The sequence below is a fragment of the Thamnophis sirtalis genome, unplaced genomic scaffold, assembly GCF_051295495.1.
Source record: "Thamnophis sirtalis isolate CommonGarterSnake01/CBP01778 unplaced genomic scaffold, rThaSir2_p1.2 scaffold_6, whole genome shotgun sequence".
Taxonomy (NCBI): Eukaryota; Metazoa; Chordata; class Lepidosauria; order Squamata; family Natricidae; genus Thamnophis; species Thamnophis sirtalis.
In genome coordinates this window covers 97,497,443-97,519,167 of record NW_028261386.1, presented here as the reverse complement: position 1 = coordinate 97,519,167, position 21,725 = coordinate 97,497,443, and the positions used below count along the sequence as shown (strand labels likewise).

General features: G+C 37.1%; 1 protein-coding gene across 3 annotated transcripts in view; it reads left to right on the top strand.

The window, feature by feature from the left end:
* Nucleotides 1–21,725, top strand: part of NCOA7 (nuclear receptor coactivator 7) — a 79,068-nt gene that overhangs the window by 49,730 nt on the left and 7,613 nt on the right. The window contains exons 8-14 of one of the 3 annotated variants that reach the window (XM_014076461.2): nucleotides 545–729; nucleotides 3,364–4,355; nucleotides 6,475–6,640; nucleotides 11,942–12,089; nucleotides 18,249–18,377; nucleotides 20,523–20,675; nucleotides 21,215–21,310. In XM_014076461.2, coding sequence (XP_013931936.1) covers nucleotides 545–729; nucleotides 3,364–4,355; nucleotides 6,475–6,640; nucleotides 11,942–12,089; nucleotides 18,249–18,377; nucleotides 20,523–20,675; nucleotides 21,215–21,310 — 1,869 coding nt within the window. Of the gene's footprint in view, nucleotides 1–544; nucleotides 730–3,330; nucleotides 4,356–6,474; nucleotides 6,641–11,941; nucleotides 12,090–15,415; nucleotides 16,290–18,248; nucleotides 18,378–20,522; nucleotides 20,676–21,214; nucleotides 21,311–21,725 lie in introns of those variants that run through there. The other 2 variants (XM_014076460.2, XM_014076462.2) reach the window with 2 other exon arrangements.

Sequence of the window (21,725 nt, the reverse complement as noted above, 5' to 3'; positions counted from 1 at the left end):
CACATTCTCTATGCCTAATTCCAGGTCTGTATTTTTTGTGGCTTTTTTCTCCCTGAGTATATATGTAGTTAGGATGTACAGTAGATCCATTTAAATGGCTTCTCTATTCTAGAACCACTCAAAGTTTCTACTGGGAATCCTATCTCTTAGAACTAAAATCAATTAAAGCTAGGGGCTTGCAGCCAAAATCAGAAAATGTTTTGGACTATCTTGTGAACCTTCCCTTTGACTCTCGTTAATTAACAAGCTGTAGCTTCTCTTTCGCTGCAATCAAGGATGAAAGTTAAATACTTTGACCCCTTTTTATAACTGTGGCCTTGTCTGCTGAAGATAGATGTGTTTTGAAAATCTTTTTATCTTGGCTCAGTTTTAGCTGAGATTCCTCCCCTCCTCACTGAGCACTTGGGGAGAAAACAAGATTACATTAGAGAAGAAAGGGAGTATCAAAAACACAGAGGTTACATTGTGTTGTCATGTTGTGACAGTTGTGGATGTGATGAGTATAAGTACCAAGTGTCCACTTATTTTTATTTTGTTTTTCAAGGGAGTCGTTGGAGGGGTTATGTTAGTCACTCCCAACACCATCATGTTTGATCCTCACAAGTCAGACCCTGTTGTCATTGAGAACGGCTGTGAAGAGTATGGGCTCAAATGTCCCATGGAGGAGGTAGTTTCTATTGCCCTCTACAATGATATCTCTCACATGAAGATAAAGGATGCCCTTCCATCGTAAGAAGTGTTTTCTTTGTTGATTGTGCTTGACCATTATCAGGTGTATGTATAACATTCAGCCAAACTGGCAAAGAAAAGGAGAACCTTGTTAAATTGTGGAGCAAAGCACCACTTGACAAGAAACCAGTGTACAATGACGATGAAAATTTACGCCCAAATACTATTTTTTGGCAGAGAACATTTTTTAAAAATGAGTTTTTTATGTCTTGTAAATGGCATACTTTTTAAATCCCACCTTCATTACTTTATAAGTAACTCAAGATAGAAAACATGCATAGTACTCCTTCCTCTCCCTCTTTCCCCATAACATAACAATGTATGGTGGGCTGCGCTGAGAGAGGGTGTCTCGCTCAAAGTTACCAGCTGGCTTTCATGCCTAAAGTTGGAACTAGGATCACAGACTCCTTATTTTTACGCCAGCACCTTTGCCACTAAACCAAAGTGGCTTTATTTGATATTATTGTTCTCTAATACATTGGTTATGTTTTGCTAATGGTGTAACTGTTGACATTAAAAGTTGTTTTATAAGGTACTTGACTTGTGTAAAAGCGGTAGGTAAAATATTCTGTGTTAGAATTTTATAACTTCCAAAAACAGTCATGAAAACTGAACAGTTAAGAATTCTAAACAGAATAAAAGCTGCCAAATAGCAGGAAACCAAGGAATGACAAAGATGTTCCAGAGAACTGACAGAGAGTATAGATGTACTGAATTAATTTATGCATGTTATTTTATCTTGCCCATGGCATTAATTAAACTGGATGTTCTTGGCTAAGGGCTATAAGGAGGAGATGTATGATGTATCCTCCTGTCAAAAAGCAGATTTTGAAATCACTTTCTGGGAATGGGAGTAACTTCCTGCTATTATTTCATTGGAAATACATTGATAAGCAGTAAAAAGGGATCCAGGATAACTTTATGATTTGCAATGCTGGAAAGAATTGTTTTGGATTTCTGAAAAAACAACAACCACCCAACAACACACCCAAAGCCTTCATGTTGTTTGAATGGGTCTTCTTACCTGCTCTCTTTAGGCAGTTCTAACATATGAAAATTATATTTAAAAAGTAGTTTTAGTTATTATTCCCTTACCATTCTCCTTAATGGTTATTTTAATTAACATTTTGGTGTCTGATTTCTTAAATAGAAGCACCAACATGCCTTCATTAATTGCTTCATCCACTAAAGTTTTAGCATAAGATAACAGAAAACAACAGAGAAATCAGTTGTCTTAGATTGTTTCTTTTTAACTTTAGTGTGCAGAAGTTAACTCCACAGGTGGCATGTGGAGCCATTTGTTAGGGCATGCGAGGCGTTGCCCTGTCAGCTCCAGTGCGCATGTGCATACTGGCTAGCTGACTTCGGCCTTCTTTTGAGGCCGTTTTTCACCCTCCGGAGGCTTGAAGCCATATGGGCAAACCGGAAGTTCGAGAATGAACTTTCAGTTTGCTCGTAGGGCCATTTGTCGCCCTCCGGAGCCTTCAGGAGGCTTCCCTGAAGGGCAAAAAACGGCCCTATGAGTAAACCAGAAGTCTGTTCCTGAACTTCCTGTTTGCCCATAGGGCTGTTTTTTCACAGTCCGGAGGCTTCAGGGAAGCTCCTGAAGACTCTGGAGGGCCTTTGGGGCAGCAGGGGGAAGCTGTTTTTGCCCTCCCCAGGCTCCTAGAAAGCCTCTGGAGCCTGGGGAGGACAAAAAAGCATGCCAAAAGTGGGGAGGGGGGAGTGCTGGTCGTACCTGCATGCACGTGCGGTGGGGGAAGCCTGCATATGCACGCTGGGGTTATTCTCATAGCATTATGGGTGTGGCACCTCGCTCCCCCGGCTTTTGGCACGTGAGCCAAAAAAGGTTAGCCATCACTGCACTAGAGACAAATGCTTGTACTTGTTAGAGCATTTACCAAGAAGCATGAGCATTGAGGAAGCAGTTGGTTTTTTCCTCTGACTTGAAGATGTTTTTTAATTATTATTTTTAGATGGCTTTGATTATTTGATTCTATTAAAATTGAACAGTTAACCTGATTTAAAATTCCAGACATTTTAATAAAAACATATTTGTATGTGCTTGCTGTAGTAGTTGCTACAGTTAAGATTTCATGACTTGGTCACATGTCAGTTGGGCTGCTATATAAATGTACAATTAAAATTAATTATTTTTTTGTTATTGCAGGCTTTAAATTTTTGGGGAATTTTTATGCCTGCTGCCAATTTTTTTCCTATTGTTGTAAAAAAAAAATTCTCATGATGTTTATTTGTTTCCCTTGCCATCTCAAAGTTATTTTTTGTCCATTATTCTTTTAATGTATCTATAAGCTGCTTCAGATAAACTGATATTCCTAATTCCACAATTATTTCAACTTTATAATTACTTTATTTTAATTAACTTTCATTTATTTTGAAGAAAGTTGTTTGGTTAATTCATGTTATTTCCATGTTGTTTTTGGTACATTTCAGTTGATGTCTCTTTTGTTGTCATATTTGAATTTTATTTAATTATTTTAAATATTTTAAGTTTATTTAAGTATTTATGTATTCTCTTTTATTTTCATTTTGTTCTCCATTTTTAATACTCCATATACACCCTACCACCTGTCCTGGCAGCGATATTCCAAAGGATCTTTGTCCTCTGTACAGGCCCGGTGAATGGGAAGATCTTGCCTCTGAGAAGGACATCAATCCTTTCAGTAAATTTAAAGCCATGAACAAAGAAAAGAAGCAACCGAAACCAGATAGTTTTGTTGCTCCTAATTCCAGACCAATAAAATATTCAGACAAAGAGAAATCTTCAGATTTCAAAATCCTGAAGCCTTCTGCAAGTCCTCCCCTAGTGACACCCGGATCAGTAGAAACGCCAAAGGCCTCTGTTACTCCTGAGTCTTCAGAACAGGTGACTTTGAAAACTTACCCTGCAGAATGTTCTGCATCAAATATAACTCTGGACTTAAGCAAAGACAATTCCCTTCTGGAGGAAGATGGCTTTATTGAGGTAGACAAGACTTCATTGCAGATTGATAGTAAAATAGATTGTAGAGATGCTGGATCAGCTGACCTTCACACGGATCATTGCAAAACAAAAAAGGAGGTTCAGTTGCAAGCAAGTAACAAAGACAATTATGAGCAACCAGTGTTAGATTCATCTGGGGTAAAGCATAAACTTTCTAAGAACGATCTAGATCTAGACACCTGTGAAAAGCTGGATGTGATGCCTGAAATGAACAAGGGTGGAAGTTCACCAACCAATAAGATAGAGATAAACTTGGATGCAAACAAAGAGGTGAATAAAGACAAGCTTATTGAATTTTACCTCAATCATGATAAAGATGAAACATCACCTATTGATTACTTGCCTAAGGATGAAGTCAAGGAAGAAAAGAGAAATATGCCTGTGGGCATAGATCTCACGCTCAGCTCTTCAAAATCCCAATCCACTGAAGTTCTTGTTGTCAAAAAGGAAGGACTTGAATCCTGTTCCGTTGTAAGAAATGAGCCTTTGTTGGAAGCTAGCTCAGTAGCAGCAGAGAAAAAAACATGTGAAGGATTAGATACTCCTTTTTTGACATCTCATTTAGATAAGAACTCTGAAGTCAGACTGTGGCTGTTGCAGAGAGTCCAAGTGCCCATTGAAGGTAAACCTGTTTGCCATATTTGTTTTTTTAAAAAAAACCTAAATTCCTTTTTCCACTTTGTCTACTTTCCTTATAAAGTTAATAATTTTTGATTCAGCCTGATATCCATTCTGTACATACAAATCTTATGCTGCATCATTAATTAATTAAAATTGGTCCTGGAGGGTGTGTGTGTCACTACAAAACTTGCTTAGCATTCGAACAACTTCTTCCATTATATCACACAATCATGTTTTTCTTATGTTAAGCTCTAATCCTCTCTGTTGTTAAGGCTAACCAAACACCCAGAAGTAAAGATAACCTTTTGATCACTCAGGCTCTAAAATGTTTCTTCAGAGACTGATTCTGCTATTCCACATTGGGTGATATCATACATTTGCTGTTATATCTATAGATAATGACCAAGACAGTTGCTGAATGTGTTACTGCTTGCTTATTTCTCTGTGTGTATATGTATGATGAGTTCTTAGTGTTCAAATTTCTAGGATTGTCATGACAATAGCTTTTTCCAAGGTCTTGCTGCAAGATATATGATCTTGTTGGGAAAATATCTCTCCCTCCCTCCCTCTCCCCTCTCTCAAAATACTTTTACAGATAGAATTTCTGAAGAAAAAACAAAAACCTCTGACATGCATCAGATGCAGGCATAACATCTGTATCAGATGTAATGTTTGTGTACTACCGCATATTTCAGAGTATAAGATGCACTGGTGTATAAGACGCAGCAAGGTTTTGAAGAGGAAAATTAAAAGAAAAAAGTTTTTGCACTCTGCAAACCTCCCAAAATTCACGAAAATGGGCCTGTATTTTTTAAAAAGGCCTGAATAGCCTTTAAGAAGCTTATAGAGTGCTGCTGGGGGCTGCGTAGGCAAAAATGGGCCATTTTTCACTCATTTCTTCCCTCCCCAGCTCCCAGGAGCTCTCTGAAAGCCTTGTAAAAGCTATGCACGGCCATTTTGGTGAAGGGACAGGGTTTTGGGAGGCAAAAAATGCTGTATTCAGTGTATAAGACGCACCCAGATTTTCAGCGTCTTTTTTGAGAGAAAAAGGTGCGTCTTTTACTCTGAAAAATATGGTATTTGTAAAAGTTTGACTTTTAAGGAATATCATATATTTTGGAGTATAAGACGTATCGGAGTATAAGAAGGTTTTGAAGAGGCAAATTAAAAAAAAGTTTTTGCACTCTCCAAAATGGCCTGTTTTCATGAGAACGGGCCCATTTCTTTTTCAAACAAAAGAGGGCATAAATAGACTTTAGGAGGCTTGTAGAGTGCTCCTGGGAGGGGGGCAAAAATGAGCAAAAAATGGCCCATTTTTCACAAAAACAGGCCCATTTTTTGTCCAAAAAAGGGGCATGGATAGCCTTTAGGAGGCTTATAGAGTGCTCCTTGGGCCTGGGGGGGGGGAGCAAAATTGAGCAAAAAATGGCTCATTTCTGCCTTCCCCAGCCCCCAGGAGCACTCTGAAAGCCTCCTAAAAGCTACGCACGGCCATTTTGGTGAATGGGGCAGGGTTTCGGGAGGAGAAAAATGCTGTAATCAGTGTATAAGATGTATCCAGATTTTCAGCCTCTTTTTTGAGAGAAAAAGGTGCATCTTATACTATGAAAAATACGGTATGTTTCCGCAGTTATCTAGAAACATACAGAAAGAGTGCTTGAGCACTTCACATTAGTTTTCTCTCTCAGAAAACTCGTGCATTAAAATGTGTTAAGTAAAACATGATCAGTAAGAAATAGAATAGCATAGAGTAGATTAAAGTTTAACAATCTAACTGCAAAAGTTTTTTTTAAGTATAAAAAACTTTCATAATGAAAGAGCAGAGATGGAATTCAACAAATTTCTCTTTACAGGGAACTGAGACTTAAAAAGTAGCCATACATACTCTCACCAATATTCCTCCCATAACTGTAGAGCAGAAAGATGACTCCATTTATATTTTCTATGATTTTTTTTATTTTAGAAATTCTGCAATTTTATTGATTAGCAACATAATGATTGTTATGTAGGAGAACTGGGTAATATGATTTATTATCAAATGCATTGGTATTTCTATATAAGTATTTGTTACATTATTAATCTGTTAGTTATTTTGTGACTGGACAATCTCTTGAATTCAGATATGCTTCCTTCAAAAGAGGAAAAAAGCAAGACCCCACCAATGTTTCTGTGCATCAAAGTGGGCATGCCTATGAGGAAGACTTTCATTTCCCAGTCAGCTGTGACGGATCAACAATATAAAAGACGAAAGCAACCGGAATACTGGTTTGCTGTCCCTCGAGAAAGGTATGTTCAAGGTCTTTGTGAAATGCTTCTTGGGTCCTTTTCAAAGTGTGTATGAGTGTGTGTGTTTTCAGAAAACCAGTGACCATCTATCAAAATGCATGGTTCTGTTGATGAAGTCATCTAAAATAAACCTGAACAAGTCATTTGTCCTTGAAAAAAAAGTGATAATTTCCCCCTTCTTGAGAACATTCAATTTAAAGAGTTGTGGTGGCGCAGTGATTAGAATGCAGTAATGCATTTGATTCTGAGCAGCTCATGGTTGACTGAGCCTTCCATCCTTCCAAGGTCGGTAAAATGAGGATCCAGATTGTTGGAGGCAATATGCTTACTATGTAAATAGCTTACAGCAGGGTGTCAAATTCAATTTCATTGAGTTTCAGAGTTGTGTTTGACTTCAGGGGCATGGCCAGGGTGGTGGTGGCCCAAGCACTCTGCCAGTGAAAATATGCTTCTGAGCTCTGTTTTTGGCTGTGACGGCTTCCTGCAACCCTTTGCCAGCAAAAATGGAGCTGGGTAGGGCCACTGCGGCTCTTGTGAGGTCCGTTTTCGGCTGCGATAACCTCCTGTAACCCTCTGCCAGTGAAAACGGAGCTGGCAGAGGCACCACAGGCAGAACCTACACTGTTTCCAGGGTGGCCCTGTGGACTGGATCTAAGTATCTCACAGGCCAGATCTGCCCCATAGCCCTTGAGTTTGACACTCCTGGCTTACAGAGATCTGTAAAGCACTGTGAAGCAGTGTATAAGTCTAAGTGCTATTGCTGTTGCAATTTCTGTAATGCTCTCCAGCATTTCCATTGATGTGTTTCATATTTCAATTGTCATCTAAGAATTGTTCAAAAGTGTTCTTTAGTAATATATGCCATTTCTCTTAGCATGTTACATTTAACATGTCTCGTGTGTTACATGTCAGTTCTCTCATCATTACAGTGTGTTAAGAGATTTAAAGAATCTTTACAACAGAATAGCCACTTGATGAAATCTTTCAAGTGGACTCTGCGCAATGAACATTTGGCTGAAGTTTGTTAGTCTTTAAGAGGTTTCCTGAGTGTTGTTATTTTTTTCTTCAATATAGCACATACTCTGGAAGTGACATTAGGTAGCTGACAAGTTTGCTGACATAGCAGTTTAGATGACTTAAGGTACGTTGCAATGACGTGCAGTATGTCCTAACTGCAGTTGTTGCCTGCTGGATGTTGTTGCCCTGGTTGTGACTTTAGACATGTAGCAGAACAGTACTTCATCATCTCAGATAATGAAACTGCATTAAACAGAGGCTTGACTACTCTTGCCCTGTGATTGTGAAATAGGTATCCTTCTTAAGGAAGGCTCCTTATCTTTTTGCGCATACCTTAAGGAGTAGTAATCATTAAAGACTTGTGCTTTATAAGGGCTTTTGTTCAAATATTCCTGTTGACCCAGTTATACAATTGCATCTGACCTAGCTGACTGAAGATCCTTCATTGTGTTTCTTGCAATGGGGAATGTTAAGAGCACTGCAGAGTGAGTATAAATATTTTGCTTTATGCTATATTTGTATGTACTTGCTGTAAAAGACGTTTGGTGGTTTATAGCTGTTTGGTTATCACTCTGTAGGAAGCTTCAAAAGTATTGGAACGTAGAAACTGCTACAAATGCTTTTAAAGGGGGAAGTAATATTTATTTTTTTATCTTCAAGTCAGTCTTGACTCCTGGTGGTTGCCTGGACAAGTCCCTGCTGTTTTCTTGACAAGATTTCAGATGTGGTTTGCCATTGCCTTCCGCTTCCTAGGGCTGAGAGAGGCTGACTTGCCCAAGTTGGAACTTGTCTAAGGTGGAACTAGAACTCATACTCTCCCTATTTGTAGCCTGATGCTTTAACCACCACATCAAATTGGCCCCTAAAGTAATATTATGGAGCCTGGATATGGTATACATTTTTTTTCTGAGATGAACTGAAGCACATTGATTTTATTTAAAAGTTGCAGTTTTCAGCCTTAGCCAATTTTCTATTGATCCATGCAGTTCATATATTTCAACAAGAAACATTGCCTTTCTTTTATGCTTCTGGTTGAGCATTAGAACGTTCAATCAAAGTGTGAGACAATGTGCATTGCTGAAACCCTTAGTAAGAGTAGTATGGAACAGCACAAGCTAAAGTCTCTACAGTTTTATTACCTTGCAGGCTCTTTTAAAGTTGTTTGTAATATCAGGGCATTTTAAAGTACACATGCATATACACTTCTGCCTTAAACATGCGCCTAGGAGAAAAGATGTATCAGAATTATCTTCTGATTTTTTAAATTATAATTTTAATTATATTTATTATGTCAATTTCTATTATGTTCTTTTTGAAGAAAACAATGATAACAATGCTGAACAATTACACCTAACAGGAATTAAAACAACTATAAAATAAAATAAAACTCTGTAATAACTACAGAAACAGAGGCAAGTGAAAGGCTGAGAGTTCAGAAAAACACCATAATGGATAAGAAAATTAGTTAATAATATAATATTGAGGAATGTCTTAGTAGTGTTTGCTGCATTTTTATTACTCATCCTTTTGGGTTAATAACTGCAGAAGTCAAGGCTAACTGCCCCTAAACATTGAAACTAAATCCATATTTTTGGGAGATGCCTCCTTGCTGACAGTTTCATGCAAAGGTGATACCCTGCTGGGTTTCCATTGGCTGCCTTGTGTGGCTGGGCAAAACAAGGCCTGGTGCTTTGTTATTGCCTGGGATAAGCCTTGGTGAAGCTTATTTGTGTAAAAATATTAGTGTTAGGAGAGAGGCTGTATAAAGGTTGGCAGTCAAGGTCATTTGGTTGTTTTGACTGGTGTCGCTTAGCATTTCCACTCTGAAAGCCTTTGACCATGTTACTAATGTTAAGTTAAGCTCTAGGAACAGAATGAGAGATAAAGTTTCATCTTGGGCAGTGGTGGGTTCCGGGTCCCGTTGCAACTGGTATGGTTGCAATGGGGCCCGGCGTCCTGCACATGAACGTGCGCACACACACGCAGCATGCGCATGCACATTACTGTCCAGCGATGCCTCCGTGAGCCTCCACGATGCTCCAGCTGCTCGGTGGAGCGTTGCACAGGCGCTGTACGCTCTGTGTATGTGCACGGAAACACTGAAGAGTTTAAAGACAGGGAAGGAGCACGGGTGGGTGGGCCCTCCAGAATACCGTATCGGAATGGTACCCGGTGCTCCGGGCAGACTCCGGTACACCTGTACCGGGACGTACTGCCTGCAACCCACCACTGATTTTGGCCAATTTAAAGCACAACGTCATTCTGTTACAAAACTTTATGAGAAACTGGCTTTTGTATTTCTATTGCCTTTGTGTAACATTTTAGCTCTCCTTATTCATTGCTATCAAATTTATGTAGAAGTGCAGGTACAGTTGCAAAGAATTACAATATTTATAGTTTGTCAACTTTACAAGTTGTCTTTTTACCGGTACAAATCTTTTTTATTTCCATTTCATTCTATACAATCACATGTTTACTGTGCAACCGAGACATATAACATTGAGTAATAAACACAGCCCTCGCTTTTATAGAGAATGCCCCCTACAATACAAACTCAATATACCGCCTTAGCCCACCATACACCCTCTTTCATCCCCCTCCAACTTTCATTCTTCCTTCTCTCATACCCCTCTACACCTACTTCCCCTCCCCCTCTATCTAACCCTAACCCTATCACTCCCTCTCTTAATCCATTCCCTCCCTTCCTTCTCCTCCTCCTCTCTCTCACTCTCTCTGCTCTCCTTCTTCTTTCATTCAGCTCCTCCCTTCGGTATCTCTTACTTTCCGATATATTCAGTTTGTTCTGTTTTAACACTAACATTAATAAAAACCACAGTATACAAGTGCAATCATGCTTTAGAATTTAACACATATTATATTTCCCCCCTCCCCCCCTCCCCCTAGATCCCCGCCTCCCTTCCCTTCCCCCGACTTCCCAGAGCCCATACATGGTATAACTTTTTGACAATCACAGTCTAAAATATCTCTACATTGAACTCAGCTTCTTGCTGTTACCCAAATTTTTAACAATTTACGTTATTACTAATTTTAAGCATAAGCTATCTGGAATTTCCTAGTCCCATATTTGCTTTGTATATAATCAATCCATTTTTTCCAGTCTCGTTTATACTTCTCATTTGAATGTTCTTTAAGATATGCTGAAATTTTTGCCATTTCGGCTAAGTTTGTAACCTTTAAAGTCCATTCTTGAATTGTAGGCAGGTCTTTCTTCTTCCAGTATTGCGCCACCAAGAGTCTTGCTGCCGTTATTAAGTACAGAACCAAATTAATCTCTACTGCTACGAAGTCAGTACATATACCTAGTAAAAACAGTTTGGGAGTGAATTTTATCCTTTTTTTGAAGATATTTTGCAGGATCCACCAAATTTTTATCCAAAATGCCTTAACATTACGACAACTTTACAAGTTGTCTTTACCACAGACTCTCTAGGCTGATAGTTTTCTTTTTCTGAGAATTTGTCCTTTAAATGGGTTGATCACTGTCTGTCAAACTTGAGTTATTCATTCTTTATGATATAGTGTTCTTTCCAAAGTTGGGTCAGAAGAACTGCATGGTGGCTGCAGTTGATGAAGAAATGACATTGTCAGAATACATTAGTTTACCTGTGCACTAATATGGCACTTTACTATTGATGTTTATATGTTTATATAGAAGATATTTTCTGCACAAAAATGTACAACTCCCAGCCTTGACTAACCACTATTCATAGGAGAGACCAAAATGTACTTGGAGGAAGGAAGAGAAAGGTGTTTGCTTGTTGGCTTGTTGGAGCCAGGATCATCTATCTCTGGTATGATTCCATCTTGTTTTGCAAGAAATCAGGAACTATCATTTCCCAGCAGCTGTTGGGTCCCCAGCCAATAAAAAAGACTACCTTTAAAGCTCATGGGTAAAATTCCGCAATGATGGCTCTGGTGGCATTATATGCCTGAGCAAAATCTTCTTTAGACAGATACTAAACTTGACTCACTGGAGAAGAGCCTAATGCTGGGAAAGATTGAGGGCAAAAGAAGAAGGGAACGACAGAGAATGAAGTGGCTGGATGGATTCACTGAAGCAGTCGGCGTGAGCTTAAATAGGCTCCAGGAGATGGTAGAGGACAGGAAGGCCTGGAGGAATGTTTGTTGTCCATGGGGTCGTGATGGTTCGGACATCACTTCGCAACTAACAACATAAGAACAAACTTGATTAGCAATTGAGTGAATTTGCACCTTGCAGTTTATTATTTTTAGAGCTCTTAACTTTTTTTTATTGTTCGACAGGGTAGATCATCTGTATACCTTTTTTGTACAATGGTCTCCAGATGTATATGGCAAAGATGCTAAGGAACAGGGTTTTGTGGTGGTGGAAAAGGAGGAGCTTGACATGATAGACAATTTCTTCAGTGAACCTTCAACAAAAAGCTGGGAGGTGAGTGCTTTGTTTCTTGATTTTGGAATTATCTGAGACTGTACAGTGCAATTAACAGTTTTCTGCTGTAATCCCCTTATCCTCGGGATTGTTTCTTTTTGGTCCAGGTTATAGTTCTTGTGTTTGCCAACTGACAATTGAAAAACAAATAACTGTGTCAGGTGTAAGGGGAAGAGACAATACAAAAGGATTTGATTCTCATCTTCTATATGCTGCTTGACTATTGGCTCTTAAAGTACTTTCTTACAGCTGGGCATTTCATAGATGATGCTTAAATAAATATAATAAATTTCTTAATCTAGTTTTACACCAAGTATCATCTGATTAGCCATAGGTCAGATAAAGCCACTTCTCCATTGCAACATTCAAAATGTTAATTAAACTCCATTTTATAAGATTCAAGATTACTGAAATATCTTTTGCTTAGTGAATGAATATTCCCAGAGCCAAAAGTAAAGTTCCCTGTCACATATTGTTCAATTTAGGAACGAATTGGAGTTTATCAAATATATTTAGGAACAAATAGGAGTTTATGAAATATATTTCAACTAGTATTAGTTTCATTTGGGAAAATGTCCCCTCACCCCACCGAATTTCCTCGTCTTTTTTTTACTTTTCTCGCTCTTTGATCAGTTATATTTCAATCTAATTCTTAATCAGTTTTTGTAACTCCAAGACCATAATTCATTTTTCCTTTTATTATATAAATCTGTAAACAAGTATATGAAATAACTTCCTGCATCCTAGTCATACAATGTAAGTATATCTAAGACTGGAAACCTACTTTCCTCTTTGTTTTTCTTAATAAAACTTTATATGAAAAGTTCGATTGACCCAAAGCATGATGGGTGGTAAAGGAAAGTGCCCATTAGCACATCTGGTGACACCATAGCTGTTCGAAAGCTTGTGACATATGAATATTAGACAGCATTAATTAACAAGTGAAATAAAAGAAAAATAGGTATCTCTTGAACTGATGAACATAAGAGTAAGGGAAAATAGAATGCAATGAAAGTTTCCTAATTTGTGGAGTGGTGATAATCAGCACATGAATGGAAATGAAATTTAATTATGAATTAAGAGCTCGAAGGAAAGTATGGTGTTATTTAGATTGTTGTATATGATTATTAAAATAACATAGTTAGTGGTAGTTCTATGTTATGCTCTAATGAATTGAAAAAAAACATTGAAAAAAACCCAGAGTTTAGGGAAAATATGCAACTTAGTTAATGAATGTGATCTGAGAGAGACCACAATATTTTTTTAGATGACATGAATTGATGGGTGAAAATGAGATGAGAAAGTATGGAAAAAATTATTGGGGTATTCAGAAACTTAAAAATGAATGTAAGTTGCTAACCTATCTGTTCATTCTGTTGGGTAGAGTTAAGTTATCTTTTGGTATCATAACTTTGATCAGTTACTCTGTGTTTGTATAAACCATCATCAAAATCCAGGCAGATTTTTCTTCTTTTTTATGTGTATAATTGTTGTCTGATTTAGTGTTGTTTTAGTTTAAGGCAGGGGTGTCAAATTTGATTTCATTGAGGGTGGCATCAGCGTTGTGTTTGACCTTGTGGTGGGGTGGTGGGTGGGGCCAAGGGGCGTGGCCAGCTTGGCATCACTCATGTCGGGGGCACCTGTGGTGGTTCGAGCGCTCTGCCAGTGAAAACAGGCACCCAAGCTCTGTTTTCAGCTGCGACTCCCGAGTTCCATTTTCAGCTGCCTCCTGGAACCTTCTGCCAGCAAAAACGGAGCTTGGGAGGGCTGTGCATGCCCTCCCAAGCTCCATTTTCACTGCCAGAGGCATCACAGGCCAGTCCTTCACTGTTTACAGGGCAGCCCCGTGGGCCAGATCCAAGCACCCTGAGGCCACATCTGGCCCACAGGCTTCAGTTTGACATCTCTGGTTTAAGGTATTAGAATTAACTTCTATTTGTTAAGAATAGATGGAGTTAGTTTTGCATGGGTATACTCTGGATGTGGTTATAAATACAGAATATGGACAAATGCTCTAATTATGAAAAGAGGAACTTTTCAAGTGTCCTCTAGTTATGTTGGGCTACAACCAGCATCCCTAATCTGAAAATATATTTTAGGGTAGTTAATATAATTAGTAATGTTGCACAACTGAAACATACATTTTTTTTTGCATCTTCCAGACACTTAAAACATAGGTTTTATGTCACTATATTGCAAACAAGGTATAATCTTTCTACAGGATGGAACCTAGCAACAATCAAAGTTAGCAAATACAAAGTAGTTAAATTTACACAGAGCAATTAAAGCAATATGTGCCTTTATATTTTTATGGTCACAATAAAGTCCTACAGTTATAAAATTCTAAACCTGCAATTCTAAACCTGCAACCTTGATAGCTACTGTCTTAATTTTGCTAATAAGATTTACAATAAAGCAACCATTGTTTTTTTTTAACTTTACTATCTTCCGTTCTCAACAACTGGTCACAACCACTTCTGTAATCAGTTATTCTTATCAAGAAAACCATATGGATTTACTTGTGAAGTTACCTGGAATTAAGTATCTATGGAGATTCTTGGTCATCTAGGTTGTGGTTATCCCAAATAGGATTTTTCAAGAGGCAACTGGACTTTCTTTGTTTTTTCTTGAAGACTTTTGCTTCTCATCCAAGAACCTTCTTCACTTCAGAACTGAAGAAGCTTCTTGGATGGTAAGCGAAACGTCTTCAAAGAAAAAGAAAAGAAAGTCCAATTGTGTCTTGAAAAATAATCTTTGGGACATGCAGAGTTAAGTTTGATTCCAACGTCAATTGACTCAACAACAAAATCACATTGATTGGCCACATATAAGAGCTGCAATTGAACAGCTGTGTTTTGGGTGTGATGGGAGGAAGACCCAACATCCTTTTAAAAAAAAAATCTGTAAATTCCTGATGAAGGTCTTAGCCCAGCAGATGCTGATTGTTATATTATTGATAGCAACTAAAGTTTGCTGGAACAAAGGCAGTTCTTGGGGAAAAAACCTCTTCATGAGTAAGAAGAATGTTGAAAATTAACTTAGTACGCTATTTTTTATTGTTTCATGTTATTGCTTTATTATTGCTTTATGTAGGAGTAGTTTCTTAAAGGTAGTAGAGATATTACAATATTTAATTTAAAGCTGATATTTTATTCAGAATATCGTAAAATTTATAGGAAAAAATGTAGTTTAAACAAACCTCAACATAGCCTGATTTGTGAACCAGAAACAGTGGTTTGTTTCTTTCCAAACAAGGCTCAGCTGAAGAAACAATGGCTTCTAATTTTGACATATTAAATCACAAACTACTGCACCCACTTGTCATAGGCAAGTCTGTTAACTGTGTGGTTTGTAAAAAAGGGCCAAAATTGAGCAACTTATAGCAGCATGCTGATAAATTATAATTAGGTTTATTTATTTACTTTGATGTCTGAATACAACCTGCAATTTAGTAATCATTTTTATATTGTAGGGAGGGCGGTTCATAAATGTGATCAGGAACATTTCTGTAGTTGTCAGAAAAATAATTTCTCCTAAATAACGCTAGGTTTTCTTCAATGTAGCTAAATGTTATTGTACTGCCTGTACAATTAGACTTTTATTGTCTACTGATGAACCCACCACCAATTGTAATAGTTTATCTTATTTTGTTTTTACTTTATTTTAATGCATTTTTGTTTGCAATTTGGCCAGTGACCATAATAAAAAGTATTCATACAGTAAATGATAATTAAGCCTGTTCAATCAGATGGACTTGAAGAGTAATACCAGAAATAAGTCAATGAGACAGAATTATATTACATATTCCCATTATAGCTTCCTGGAATGGTAATAAATAAGCCTGGTCTTCACAAATCAGAGAATGAAAATTAATTTCAAAATAATTATCAAGATATGTTTTGTAAATTGGCTCCAGCAGCTGCCTGAGGATATTTCTATGGCAGTTCCTCTGATGAATTTAAGGTTGCCAGGTTACTCTTTGTCATATATAGGAGAAAACGAAAGTTAGTTCTTCAAGGAAGTATACACTGCATGCTTTCATTCCGTCTCCAAGCAAGCAGCAACAGTTTCTTTTTGTGAGCAGACCTTGAAACTGGGAAAAGAACGAAGCTAAACAAAATGAGAGTTAAGGGAATGGCTCTGAATTTTCAAATTCTATATTGTGCTAGGCCTGAGAAAGAACAGGAACCTTTTGTGCAGGTATGAAAATCCGCTGAAATCTCTCTGACTTTTCCCCCAGTTCTTTTGTTCCTTAGCAAAAAAACACTGAATTGAATGCACATGGAAGAGTTGTAAGTGCATATGCAGAATGGAAAGAAACTGATGTTTACTGATTTGTTTAGCATGTGCCTGAGAATGTTAAGATAATTTGCATATTTCGCTTTTCAGGAAAGGTAGCTTATTTGAGTTCATGTTACATGCTTCTGAATTTATTTCTTTTGAATGTCTGAGTTCAAATCAGTCCTTTTGGGATTAGTATAATTTATAGTTTAGTCACTGAGTATACAAATAGCTTTAAAATGAATTTCTGATCCTGATTATTTTCATTCTTTCATTTTCCTCCCCCCCCCCCATTATGAAGTATTTTTTCATGTATGTTCTTTTGATATTGTTTTATTTTTACTTGAGGACTAGAATTACCTTTAACCTAAAATCTATTCTGTCTTTGAAATGTAATTGCTTAAAATAGTTCCATTTTTTTTTCAGATTGGAAAATATATTAACTTCCTTTTTGTTCTGATATCCTGCTTTTCTAATTATTTTATATTGATATTTTGATCACTATTGTTGATCAAAACATTAATAACTGATGTTATTATTCATATAACTTATCGTGAGCAAAACACTACAGTTCTCCAATACTGAGAAACTTTAATGATAAACTAAACCAATTAATTAAAAATAATGCCAGTTTATGTTTCAAACTTGAAATGAAGTTTAGGATGTAGGATGACAGTATAGAATAAATTATCATCTGATTTAATTATATGAATGGTTATTTTGTAGAATAGATACTTCATAAAAAGATAGAAAATAAATTCTGGTCATCATAATAATTTTCTCTAAAACAAGTCTTATTATAGAACATTTTCATGATACCACAACTTTGCCTTTTAAGGCATCTTATTCTGGATTAGTCTCACATAGTAGTTCAAAAAAGCTTTACAGGATTGTCAAGAAACGTTAACATGACAATCAGATGCTCACATGTCAAATGACAATATTTGGTGATGTTAGACAGTGTTCTTATTTAGCTCACAGCCTATGTTTTACAATCTCATCATTGCATTCAATGGCAAGAATTGACCTATAATGTTATAAGGCTAATAGTAAAGCTAATAATATTTTAATGTTTTTAATTTAGAAATGTGTCTGAATGTTCTCTTTATAGCCACATCTGAAACTAAGTATTTTAAATGTCATGTACATAATTTTAAAATATTAACTTTAAATATTTCTTTTAAGTGTTGATTTGTATATTGGCTCTCCTATTCATGGTATTACTTATGTCTCTGCTTACATGAAAAATAGCAGTGAAAAAGCTGCTGTTGCTGAAAAGAAAGAAAAAAGATGAACCATTTAAATTATTTTATAGAAGTTCTTATGTTTAATTCTATCATGTGAACAGAATTAAAGATATGGATGCTATGGCTGAAAACTGAGGTATTTCCTTCCCTTCGCTCAAAGTTTTTGATACTTGCAGGCTTCCTGATCTCCTTTTTTTAATACTTACAGACTTCCTGAACTTCTGTACATGTTTACACAACTACTTTGTAGTGCAGGGGAGTTGGCAAGCCATTATGCAAACTGTTTGACAGCTTGTTACAACTTCATTAAATTTTATCAGTTTATTGTAAAGGTTTGTATGAGTTCTATCAAGATCTCTACAACAAAAATCCCTTGAGGTTCACCAGTGCCACATTTGAGGTTATTTTTCTCATTCCTTAACCCTATATAGCAGTGTTTTTCAACCTCAGTGCATGAATAGGTATGGATTCAACTCTCAGAATTCCTCTGCCAACCTGCTTCTGGGAGGTGAAGTCCCTACCTGTTCAGGTTACTGCAATTGAGAAACACTGCTGCATAGAATACATTTTCTCCTTTATTAACTTTTCATGTACCATTACGAAAGATGTAAACACATTTTCATCTGCCTAGATTATAACTGTAGAAGAGGCAAAACGCCGACAAAGTGTCTGCAGCTACTGTGAAGATGAGGGTGAAGATGATGCTTTGCCTACTTTAAAAAACCAAAGTGCGCTTTTAGAAAACATGCATGTGGAACAGGTAAAACCCTGATCATGATTTATTTCTGCTCTGAGTTGTTGCTGTCTTTTTCATGGTACTTTGAAATTCAAGATGCGTACCTTTGCTAGTTTGATGCTACAAGGGTCTTTTTTAAAAGCAACTTGTTTATTATGGTACATGGTTTTGAGATAGCCTATAAAATGGTGTGTAGTCCACAAATAAATAATACATTTGTTAGATTTAAAATTCCTCCAGTTTTTTTTTTTTTAATTTTTCCAAATAGAGCTTGAACGCTGTCGTTGTTGCTGGCCCAACACTATCCCAACACTACTTTGAATCCAGGGTGTACAATCAGGTCACCCCAAGAGGTTAAAAAATTCCTTTTATTCACAGGAAGACAACTGAACCCATACAGCAAGCAAGCTATAGAAAGAAAACAACCGTAGTCATCCCCAAAAGGGATGCTATCAATATATAACAAATTACTTTTATTAAGTATATAATAATAATAATAATAATAATAATAATAATAATAATAATAATAATAATAATCCGCACAAATGCCATTAAGGCCAAAATCGAAAAATCCTTTGATGATGCCAAATGCAGACTTTGCAAAGAAGCTGATGAAACTGTTGATCACATACTCAGCTGCTGTAAAAAAATTGTGCAGACTGATTATAAATTGCGGCACAATTCAGTAGCACAAATGATCCATTGGAATTAGTGAAAAAATTATAGTATTAAAACAGCAACAAACTGGTAGGAACATCAGCCTAAAAAAGTCACCGAAAATCAGATGGTCAAGATCTTGTAGGATTTCCGTATACAAACGGACAAAATACTGGCGCATAATACACCAGACATCACACTGGTTGAGAAAAATAAGGTCATAATCATAGACATCGCAATACCAGGTGATAGCAGGGTCGCCGAGAAGGAACATGAAAAAATTGCAAAATACCAGGACTTAAAAATAGAAATTCAACGACTATGGCACAAACCAGCAGTGGTAATTCCAGTGGTAATTGGCACACTGGGTGCTATTCCAAAAGCACTGGAATTACATTTAAAACAGTTAAAAATTGAGAAAATCAGAGAGCCTTCTCTGTTGCAGCTCCAGCCCTTTGGAACGACCTCCCCGTGGAGATCCGGACCCTTACTACCCTCCCGGCCTTCCGCAAAGCCACCAAGTCCTGGCTGCTCCAGCAGGCCGGAGGGCTTGTGAAATATCCAGCCCCACGGAAACTGTGAATGTTGCGTATTTTTAAAGTGTTGTTTTGTCTATTTATCCCCCTCCCCTTGTTTATTGTGAGCCGCCTGGAGTCCTTCGGGAGTGGGCGGCATACAAGACAAATAAAAACAAAAACAAAACAAACAAACAAACAAAATCACCATCAGTCAAATGCAAAAAGCCGCACTGCTTAGATCTGCACGCATATTACGAAAATACGTTACGACGTCCTAGGCTCCTGGGTGGGGCCCGACTAGTAATCAATGCCAAATTCGGCGAAACAACTGGCCGCTGTGATACAATTGTATAATAATAATAAGCTGACAAATCATCTGTTAACTAATCACCTCTCTTAAAGATAAAAAAAAAGACCATAAGCCACATCTTCCCTTCAGTATCTCACTGTAAAGCAACTAGATGTGCTGCCTTATCTTAAAATGGACTTCCTATATGTTTTGTGCCCTATCCAAATTTTTGAGGCCTTCTGTATTAATTTCAGGAGATGTAATTTTAGTCACTGCTGTAGCCTTAATTTCACCCAAGATTCCTCCCGTTTCCTCCCTGGCATATGATCAAGGCTCCTCTCTCTTTTCTAGAGGCCAGAATTCTGTTCCAAAGATAATGGGATAGATAGTTTTTCTAAATCCATGATTGCCTTTTGTTTGAAAATGCAGTATCATATCCAAGGTGCCACATTTTAAATGAAAAGAATTGGACTTTTTGATCCAGTAGGAAAACTATACTAGTAATCCTGACTGCCTAATTCATCATCAGATGATGATGTCGCTCATGTGGGACAATAACCAACATGTGATGCCCTGACTAACCCCCCCCCCACATTTCCCCCCACTTACTGCATATCAGTGACTATAAATTTACAGCAAATTTATACTACCTGACAAAAGGAACATGTTGCCTTTTTAAGAACAACATTTTCTTTTCTGTTCTAGCTTGCTCAGTCCCTCCCAGCTCGAGTGCAGGGATATCCATGGAAGCTTGTCTACAGTACACAAGAGCATGGGACCAGCTTGAAAACTCTGTATCGTAAATCATCTTCTCTTGATAGTCCAGTTTTATTAGTTATCAGAGACATGGATAACCAGGTAGCTCCCTTCCCCTCTTCCCAGAATTTTCTTTTATATTTCTGCATCTCTCTCTCTCTCTCTCTCTCCCTCCCTCCCTTTCTTTTACTTTATATATATCAAATTTTGAATTTTAAAAAAAGATTTAGGCTAATAGTAGGCTAAATTAGATACTTGGTTATATGTAAATCCTCTGAGTTTTTTGCTGTAAAAACTACTTACAATGATTTAGGTTTCTTTTACTACTGCCTTCTCCAACCATACTGTGTTCCTATGCTAATTGGGAATTATGTAATTTTAAAAGTTGCCAAGTCTGATTCACAAGGTGACATGAAAAACTCTTTGGTATATTTGGCCTGTTTTATTTAGGAATATGGAGAGATGAAGCTAAGGATTTACAAGCTCTTAGTTTCTGATAGTTTAGTATTCATATATCCCCCTATAAACTGCAGTCATGCAACATACAGATTAATTTTCATTTGTGCACTTAGTAGATTAGCCATAAATATGTTTTTATCTCAACATTAAAATTATATCTATTCTACATATTATTTTGGCAGATATTCGGGGCATACGCAACTCATGCTTTCAAACTTAGTGACCACTATTATGGTACTGGAGAAACTTTTCTGTACACATTCAATCCTGTTTTCAAGGTATGTTTCTGGATACAATTGAAAGCTTTTATATGAGAACAATGTGATTTACTCGTGCTAAAACTTTGAAGGTGTGTGGGCGCACATATGTGTGACTGTGTTTTGGTTTGGTTTGGCGTGCTCTTTGAATGTAATGATATTAGTTTACGAGCCAAGAGTGGTGTGATAATTCAGGAGTAATCAAACACTTGTTTGTTTATTTGCTTATTAAACTTGTGTAGCTCCCTATCTCAGAAATTGATTCTAGGTGATAAACAATCATAAACCAATTAAAAGCAATTACAATACAGTTCAAAAGTAAAATATATGGCAGCCAAGAATAATTATCATTATGGATGTCAATGTAATCAGGAAATGGGTCCCGTTACACACTTGGTTCCTAGGCTGAGGCATATATCCAGGTCTTCTATGCCTT